At 44.5% G+C, this 10381-nt stretch overlaps 1 protein-coding gene across 1 annotated transcript in view; it reads left to right on the top strand.

Moving 5' to 3' along the window:
* nts (neurotensin) overlaps positions 1–8225 on the top strand; it is a 20571-nt gene extending 12346 nt beyond the window's left edge. The window contains exons 5-6 of the mRNA XM_052466292.1: positions 2689–2892; positions 7759–8225. Coding sequence (XP_052322252.1) covers positions 2689–2892; positions 7759–7905 — 351 coding nt within the window. The 3' untranslated portion in view covers positions 7906–8225. The remainder of the gene's footprint in view (positions 1–2688; positions 2893–7758) is intronic.
* Positions 8226–10381: the final 2156 nt, after the last annotated feature.

The raw sequence follows: 10381 nt of genomic DNA, 5'->3' as shown, positions 1-10381 counted from the left end.
TGTTGCATGCATTCCCACATATTTTACTGAACAGAATAGAAAAGAGTGGAATTAGAACAGGGAATTAGACGGAAGCTCGCGTTGACATTCAAAGGTAATTTCCGACATTTGCAGCGTTTACCGTGAGCTGACATTTACAGTGTTGACCGTGAGCTGACATTTACAGTGTTGACCGTGAGCTGACATTTACAGTGTTGACCGTGAGCTGACATTTACAGTGTTGACCGTGAGCTGACATTTACAGTGTTGACCGTGAGCTGACATTTACAGTGTTGACCGTGAGCTGACATTTACAGTGTTGACCGTGAGCAGACATTTACAGTGTTGACCGTGAGCTGACATTTACAGTGTTGACCGTGAGCTGACATTTACAGTGTTGACCGTGAGCTGACATTTACAGTGTTGACCGTGAGCTGACATTTACAGTGTTGACCGTGAGCTGACATTTACAGTGTTGACCGTGAGCTGACATTTACAGTGTTGACCGTGAGCTGACATTTACAGTGTTGACCGTGAGCAGACATTTACAGTGTTGACCGTGAGCTGACATTTACAGTGTTGACCGTGAGCTGACATTTACAGTGTTGACCGTGAGCTGACATTTACAGTGTTGACCGTGAGCAGACATTTACAGTGTTGACCGTGAGCTGACATTTACAGTGTTGACCGTGAGCAGACATTTACAGTGTTGACCGTGAGCTGACATTTACAGTGTTGACCGTGAGCTGACATTTACAGTGTTGACCGTGAGCAGACATTTACAGTGTTGACCGTGAGCTGACATTTACAGTGTTGACCGTGAGCAGACATTTACAGTGTTGACCGTGAGCTGACATTTACAGTGTTGACCGTGAGCTGACATTTACAGTGTTGACCGTGAGCAGACATTTACAGTGTTGACCGTGAGCTGACATTTACAGTGTTGACCGTGAGCTGACATTTACAGTGTTGACCGTGAGCAGACATTTACAGTGTTGACCGTGAGCTGACATTTACAGTGTTGACCGTGAGCTGACATTTACAGTGTTGACCGTGAGCTGACATTTACAGTGTTGACCGTGAATGCAGTCTCCGCTGACGCGGGAACATTGCCTTTACATTTTTGTCAAGCTGTTTCAGTCAATCAATTGGTGAGTAAGGTGAGATAAACTTATTCTGGATAAACCAGTAGCCAGTGTTTTAAAGGAATAGTTCATTTAATAATGGCTGGTGTAGTAATCTAGCCAGTGGATAATCTCGGCACCCATAACTGTCATGAAAGACTAGCCATTGACAGACAATTCAATAGAAAGTTGGGACGGGCCATTTAAAATGGCAGTTAGTCACTGCTGGGGATGCAGGCATTATTGGACCATTCCTGCTCCATAAACACGGGATCCGTCCCTCAGTCCATCATTGGTTAAGTGACACTGAGCGAAAAGATACTGACGAAGGACGAGACACAATTGAAAGTGAACCTACCACTCGTCGCACAACTCAGTGTGTTAATAAACTGTTCATTTGGAAGTAAACAAGACCTCATTTGCAATTGTAGGGTTCTCTAAATGTTAATATTGTCAGGAACTCACAACACTATCCAGCCAGACCGAGGCATCCTTTCTGTCTTGTCTCTGGAGTGGTTTATGACTCAGAATGCTCGGTACGATACATATCCACTCTGTGCCATTTCTCCCCCCTGGCCTATAAAATCCATATGTAATATCTAACAACTCCTCTCTCAACAATGGCTATGCCAGGAAATAAAAGTGCTATCCTATGCCATCTATAAAAGCAAAGCTGATAGGTGAGATGGGATTTGAGATGATTTAGAAGCTCCAATCTTATATTCCTTATGACTCTGTTCATCATTGTCAGTGACACCCGGGAGGGAGTCTGGGCTGTGCGCTGTTAGGGAGTCGGCCCACGCACAGGGGTCCCCACAGGCAGCGGCAGGGGCTTCACACCATCCAATACCACACGCTCAAACTAGACTATGATACAGCAGGCTTGGAGCTAGATAAGGTTAAGATCTGATCTGTTGCCATGAATTGTGAGAGGGAGCAGAAAGCACAGATATTCACACACACGCACGCACACGCACGCACACGCACGCACACACACAGTCTTACACAGCACAGCTAACCTTCTGGGGACATACAATTCAGTCCCATTCAAAATCCTATTTTCCTTAACCCCTAACCCTAACCTGTACCCTTACCCTAACTTTAACCCTAACTCTAACCCAAAAACCTAACCTAACTTTAACTTTAACCTAAACCGAAACCCTAGCTCCTAACCCTAACCCTAAACCTAAACCTAATTCTAACCCTAACACTAATTCTAACCCTAACACTAATCCTAACACTAATTCTAACCTTAACCCTAAACACCCTAGAAATAGCATTTGACCTTGTGGGGACTAACAAAATGTCCCCAGTTGGTCAAATTTGTGTTTGTTTACTATTCTTGTGGGGACTTATGGTCTCCACAAGTATAGTTAAACACGTACACACACACACACACACACACACACACACACACACACACACACACACACACACACACACACACACACACACACACACACACACACACACACACACACACACACACACACACACACACACACACACACACACACACATGCACGCACACACGCACACACACATACAGTCTTAATTATTTCTTATCGTCTCCCACGTGAAACAGAGCAAGCAGAACGCCCCCTACTGGCGTGTGTCCCTGGTGAATGTGTGCAGGATGGTGAACAGCCTGATAAACAGCCGGTTGTGGAGAGAACAGGTGGAGTATAACACTGGGGAGGAGCTGGGGGAGAGGCTGGCCTCCCTGCCGGAGCCCTTGGATGAGCTCCTCGATCTACAGCACATCTGCAGAGTACTGCAGCCCCGAGAGGTAAGGGACGGACACAGGGATGCATGCATACATAGTGTACACTGGGATGGATATACAGACGCTAAGGACTGGATTCGGAGGTGTCGGAGGTGGAACTGAATTAGAGCTGTCAAATCCACAAGTGGCTCGTTGCGTTACCTTATCGCGGACACTGCCATTGTGTGCAACGAAACCACACCCGACTATAATCCAACAAATCCCATGCAGACACGTTACAAGTTCATACACTCTAATTAGACTGACAGGCTACAATCCTCCCATCCAAATTAACATGAAAACATGCATTAGCCTCACATCAACGATTTGACATTTCAGAGTCATTATTTCTACCATGGATAGAGCCTACACAGTCTAGTACCGTTTTGAACATTTAGCTCAGTAGAGATAATAAGGAAGGGATTGGTTTGTGACACAACACAGCAGCTACTCCCCGATTTGTCAGCTCCTACCACAGTTATACCACAGTTACTACCGTCAAAACATCAGCTCGATCTGATTGAATCAGGCCACATACAGGGATGACCATACCGACACCTACAATGACAGAGACTGATACACAGCAAAGAGAGCAATTTTCCCCATTTGAATAGAAAACACACACACACTTTGCATACACACATATGGAAAACAAGCACAGGGATGAGCATTGTCGGTCTACAGAGAGCAGTGCGCACACAAAAAGACATGCTTCTACACCTGCATTGCTTGCTGTTTGGGGTTTTAGGCTGGGTTTTCTGTACAGCACTTTGAGATATCAGCTGATGTACGAAGGGCTATATAAATAAATATGATTTTATTTGATTTGATTTTGATATAAACAGGGCCACACACATATCGCTCACCCACGATGAGCATCTATCCCTGGGCCCTGCACAGCGCTAAATACCCACGATGAGCATCCATGCCTGGGCCCTTGCACAGCGCTGAACACCCCTCGTTAAACACCTATCCTTCTCCTCGTCTCTTTTCTCAAGCTTCTCCATCACATTGATGTGCACACTGTCAGCTTCTCCATCACGTTGATGTGCACACTGTCAGCTTCTCCATCACGTTGATGTGCACACTGTCAGCTTCTCCATCACATTGATGTGCACACTGTCAGCTTCTCCATCACATTGATGTGCACACTGTCAGCTTCTCCATCACGTTGATGTGCACACTGTCAGCTTCTCCATCACGTTGATGTGCACACTGTCAGCTTCTCCATCACATTGATGTGCACACTGTCAGCTTCTCCATCACATTGATGTGCACACTGTCAGCTTCTCCATCACATTGATGTGCACACTGTCAGCTTCTCCATCACATTGATGTGCACACTGTCAGCTTCTCCATCACGTTGATGTGCACACTGTCAGCTTCTCCATCACATTGATGTGCACACTGTCAGCTTCTCCATCACATTGATGTGCACACTGTCAGCTTCTCCATCACGTTGATGTGCACACTGTCAGCTTCTCCATCACGTTGATGTGCACACTGTCAGCTTCTCCATCACGTTGATGTGCACACTGTCAGCTTCTCCATCACGTTGATGTGCACACTGTCAGCTTCTACATCACGTTGATGTGCACACTGTCTGCTTCTCCATCACATTGATGTGCACACTGTCAGCTTCTACATCACGTTGATGTGCACACTGTCAGCTTCTCCATCACATTGATGTGCACACTGTCAGCTTCTCCATCACATTGATGTGCACACTGTCAGCTTCTACATCACGTTGATGTGCACACTGTCAGCTTCTCCATCACGTTGATGTGCACACTGTCAGCTTCTCCATCACGTTGATGTGCACACTGTCAGCTTCTCCATCACATTGATGTGCACACTGTCAGCTTCTCCATCACGTTGATGTGCACACTGTCAGCTTCTCCATCACATTGATGTGCACACTGTCAGCTTCTCCATCACATTGATGTGCACACTGTCAGCTTCTACATCACATTGATGTGCACACTGTCAGCTTCTACATCACATTGATGTGCACACTGTCAGCTTCTACATCACGTTGATGTGCACACTGTCAGCTTCTACATCACGTTGATGTGCACACTGTCAGCTTCTCCATCACGTTGATGTGCACACTGTCAGCTTCTCCATCACATTGATGTGCACACTGTCAGCTTCTCCATCACATTGATGTGCACACTGTCAGCTTCTACATCACGTTGATGTGCACACTGTCAGCTTCTCCATCACATTGATGTGCACACTGTCAGCTTCTCCATCACATTGATGTGCACACTGTCAGCTTCTCCATCACATTGATGTGCACACTGTCAGCTTCTCCATCACATTGATGTGCACACTGTCAGCTTCTCCATCACGTTGATGTGCACACTGTCAGCTTCTACATCACGTTGATGTGCACACTGTCAGCTTCTCCATCACATTGATGTGCACACTGTCAGCTTCTCCATCACGTTGATGTGCACACTGTCAGCTTCTCCATCACATTGATGTGCACACTGTCAGCTTCTCCATCACGTTGATGTGCACACTGTCAGCTTCTCCATCACATTGATGTGCACACTGTCAGCTTCTCCATCACGTTGATGTGCACACTGTCAGCTTCTCCATCACATTGATGTGCACACTGTCAGCTTCTCCATCACATTGATGTGCACACTGTCAGCTTCTCCATCACGTTGATGTGCACACTGTCAGCTTCTCCATCACATTGATGTGCACACTGTCAGCTTCTCCATCACGTTGATGTGCACACTGTCAGCTTCTCCATCACGTTGATGTGCACACTGTCAGCTTCTCCATCACATTGATGTGCACACTGTCAGCTTCTCCATCACGTTGATGTGCACACTGTCAGCTTCTCCATCACATTGATGTGCACACTGTCAGCTTCTCCATCACATTGATGTGCACACTGTCAGCTTCTCCATCTCATTGATGTGCACACTGTCAGCTTCTCCATCTCATTGATGTGCACACTGTCAGCTTCTACATCACGTTGATGTGCACACTGTCAGCTTCTCCATCACATTGATGTGCACACTGTCAGCTTCTCCATCACATTGATGTGCACACTGTCAGCTTCTCCATCTCATTGATGTGCACACTGTCAGCTTCTCCATCACATTGATGTGCACACTGTCAGCTTCTCCATCACATTGATGTGCACACTGTCAGCTTCTCCATCACATTGATGTGCACACTGTCAGCTTCTCCATCACATTGATGTGCACACTGTCAGCTTCTCCATCACATTGATGTGCACACTGTCAGCTTCTCCATCACATTGATGTGCACACTGTCAGCTTCTCCATCACATTGATGTGCACACTGTCAGCTTCTCCATCACGTTGATGTGCACACTGTCAGCTTCTACATCACGTTGATGTGCACACTGTCAGCTTCTCCATCACGTTGATGTGCACACTGTCAGCTTCTACATCACATTGATGTGCACACTGTCAGCTTCTCCATCACATTGATGTGCACACTGTCAGCTTCTCCATCACATTGATGTGCACACTGTCAGCTTCTCCATCACATTGATGTGCACACTGTCAGCTTCTCCATCACATTGATGTGCACACTGTCAGCTTCTCCATCACATTGATGTGCACACTGTCAGCTTCTCCATCACATTGATGTGCACACTGGCAGCTTCTCCATCACATTGATGTGCACACTGTCAGCTTCTCCATCACATTGGCAGCTTCATTAAATAGTACCCGCAAAACACGTCAACAGTGAAGAGGTGACTCCGGGATGTTGGCCTTCGAGGCAGAGTTCCTCTGTCCAGTGTCTGTGTTCTTTTGCCCATCTTAATCTTATCTTTTTATTGGCCAGTCTGAGATATGGCTTTTTCTTTGCAACACTGCCTAGAAGGCCAGCATCCCGGAGTCGCCCCTTCACTGTTGATGTTGAGACTGGCGTTTTGCAGGTACTATTTAATGAAACTACCAGTTGAGGACGTAGACTTGGCACTCCAGTACTGCTTGTCGTACTGTAGCAGAGAGAACAGTCTATGACTACAGTGGCTGGAGTCTTTGACAGTTGAGGACTTGTTTAGGACTTGTTGAGGACTTGTGTACTTGTCCTCTTGCTCAGTTGTGCACCAGGGCCTCCCATTCCTCTTTCTATTCTGGTTAGAGACAGTTTGCACTGTTCTGTGAAGGGAGTAGTACACAGCGTTGTACGAGATCTTCAGTTTCTTAGCATATAGCCTTAATTTCTCAGAAGAAGAATAGACTGACAAGTTTCAAAAGAAAGTGCTTTGTTTCTGGCCATTTTGAGCCTGTAATTGAACCCACAAATGCTGATGCTCCAGATACTCAACTAGTCTAAAGAAGGACAGTTTTATTGCTTTTTTAATCAGAACAACAGTTTTCAACTGTGATAACATAATTACAAAATGTTTTTCTAAGGACCAATTAGCCTTTTAAAATGATAAACTTGGAGTAGCTAACACAACATGTCATTGGAACACAGGAGTGATGGTTGCTGATAATGGGCCTCTGCGCCTATGTAGATATTCCATAAAAAATCTGCCATTTCCAGCTGCAGTAGTAATTTACAACAATAATAACGTCTACACTATATTTCTGATCAATTTGATGTTATTTTAATGGACAAAAATGTGCTTTTCTTTCAAAAACAAGGACATTTCTAAGTGACCCTAAACTTTTGAATGGTAGTGTACATGTACATATTACCTCGACATTGACTCTGTACCGGTACCCCCTGTATGTACCCTCGCTATTGTTATTTTACTGCTGCTCTTTAATTGTTGTTGGTTAAGGGCTTGTAAGTAAGCATTTCACTATAAGGTCTACACATGTTGTATTCGGTGCATGTGACAAATAATATTTGATTTGATTATTCTGTTTTTCTTTACAGCTGCTTGACAACTCTCAAGAGTACCTTGACGCCGATCAAAACAGTGACAACCCGCTCAAAAGGAAATCACCGTATATTTTTAAGAGGCAAGTGAAAAACACCAAAGCTCGGAGGCCGTACATCTTGAAGCGGAGTACATTTTACTGATCCACCCCCGGGAGGAGAAAGAAAGACACTATACATTCTGTGGATATGTGACCATACGTGCTCTCTGTTGTAGTGTTATTACTGATGTTTCCGCAGTGTTTCGTCCATACAGATGATATCTCAAACCTGTGTCTGTCACTATAGGTCTCTACTCACATTCTAGGCCCAATCCTGCTCCAAAAAGAGAGGACCAATTTAAATAAAAGCATACAAAAGCAGTAAGAAAGTGTGTATCCTTTGAGAGACTTTATATTTACTATATGTGTTCACTCCATGTATTTTCTTTCCAATGTGATTAAACAATACATATTTCAAAACCACTAAGATGTGACAGTGTTTTTTCAGAACTCTGAGAGCTGTTTATAATTGCAAACATCAGGAGACTGAAAATATTTGGCATGGATCCTCAGATCCTCAAAAGGTTCTACAGCTGCACTATCGAGACCGTCCTGACCGGTTGCATCACTGCCTGGTATGGCAACTGCTCGGCCTCCAACCGCAAGGCACTACAGAGGATAATGAGTATGGCACAGTACATCACTGGGACCAAGCTTCCTTCCATCCAGGAACTCTATACAGTGCCTTGCAAATATATTTATCCCCCTTGGCATTTTTCCTATTTTGTTGAACAATTTAAATAGATTTTTATGTGGATTTCATGTAATGGACATAGACAAAATAGTCCAAATTGGTGAAGTGAAATGGAAAAAAATCACTTGTTTAAAAAAAGTTTTAAAATAAATAAATAATGGAAAAGTGGTGCGTGCATATGTATTCCCCCCCTTTGATATGAAGCCCGTAAATAAGATCTGGTGCAACCAATTACCTTCAGAAGTCACATAATTAGTTAAATAAAGTCCACCTGTGTGCAATCTTAGTGTCACATGATCTGTCACATGATCTCAGTATATACACACCTGTTCTGAAAGGCCCTAGAGTCTGCAACGCCACTAAGCAAGGGGCACCACCAAGCAAGCAGCACCATGAAGACCAAGGAGCTCTCCTAACAGGTCAGGGACAAAGTTGTGGAGAAATACAGATCAGGGTTGGGTTATAAAAATATATCCAAAACTTTGAACATCCCACAGAGCACCATTAAATCCATTATTTAAAAATGGAAAGAATATGGCACCACAACAAACCTGCCAAGAGAGGACCGCTCACCAAAACTCACGACCAGGCAAGGAGGGCATTAATCAGAGAGGCAACAAAGAGACCAAAGATAACCCTGAAGGAGCTGCAAAGCTCCACAGCGGAGATTGGAGTATCTGTCCATAGGACCACTTTTAGCCGTACACTCCACAGAGCTGGGCTTTACAGAAGAGTGGTCAGAAAAAAAGCCATTGCTTAAAGAAAAAAAGAAGCAAACACAAATGGTGATCGCTAAAAGGCATGTGGGAGACTCCCCAAACATATGGAAGAAGGTACTGTGGTCAGATGAGACTAAAACTGAGCTATTTGGCCATCAAGGAAATTCTATGTCTAGCACAAACCCAACACCCCTTATCACCCTGAAAACAAATCAAATCAAATTTAATTTGTCACATACACATGGTTAGCAGATGTTAATGCGAGTGTAGCGAAATGCTTGTGCTTCTAGTTCCGACAATGCAGTAATAACCAACAAGTAATCTAGCTAACAATTCCAAAACTACTACCTTATAGACACAAGTGTAAGGGGATAAAGAATATGTACATAAAGATATATGAATGAGTGATGGTACAGAGCGGCATGGGCAAGATACAGTAGATGGTATTGAGTGCAGTATATACATATGAGATGAGTATGTAAACAAAGTGGCATAGTTAAAGTGGCTAGTGTTACATGTATTACATAAAGATGCAGTAGATGATATAGAGTACAGTATATACATATACATATGAGATGAATAATGTAGGATATGTAAACATTATATTAGGTAGCATTGTTTAAAGTGGCTAGTGATATATTTTAAATCATTTCCCATCAATTCCCATTATTAAAGTGGCTGGAGTTGAGTCAGTGTGTTGGCAGCAGCCACTCAATGTTAGTGGTGGCTGTTTAACAGTCTGATGGCCTTGAGATAGAAGCTGTTTTTCAGTCTCTCAGTCCCAGCTTTGATGCACCTGTACTGACCTCGCCTTCTGGATGATAGCGGAGTGAACAGGCAGTGGCTCGGGTGGTTGTTGTCCTTGATGATCTTTATGGCCTTCCTGTGACATCGGGTGGTGTAGGTGTCCTGGAGGGCAGGTAGTTTGCCCCCGGTGATGCGTTGTGCAGACCTCACTACCCTCTGGAGAGCCTTACGGTTGTGGGCGGAGCAGTTGCCGTACCAGGCGGTGATACAGCCCGACAGGATGCTCTCGATTGTGCATCTGTAGAAGTTTGTGAGTGCTTTTGGTGACAAGCCGAATTTCTTCAGCCTCCTGCTCCATCGATGTGGATAGGGGGGTGTTCCCTCTGCTGTTTCCTGAAGTCCACAATCACCTCCTTAGT

Source organism: Oncorhynchus keta, chromosome 17, assembly GCF_023373465.1.
Source record: "Oncorhynchus keta strain PuntledgeMale-10-30-2019 chromosome 17, Oket_V2, whole genome shotgun sequence".
Taxonomy (NCBI): Eukaryota; Metazoa; Chordata; class Actinopteri; order Salmoniformes; family Salmonidae; genus Oncorhynchus; species Oncorhynchus keta.
This window is presented reverse-complemented; position numbering and strand designations above follow the sequence as displayed.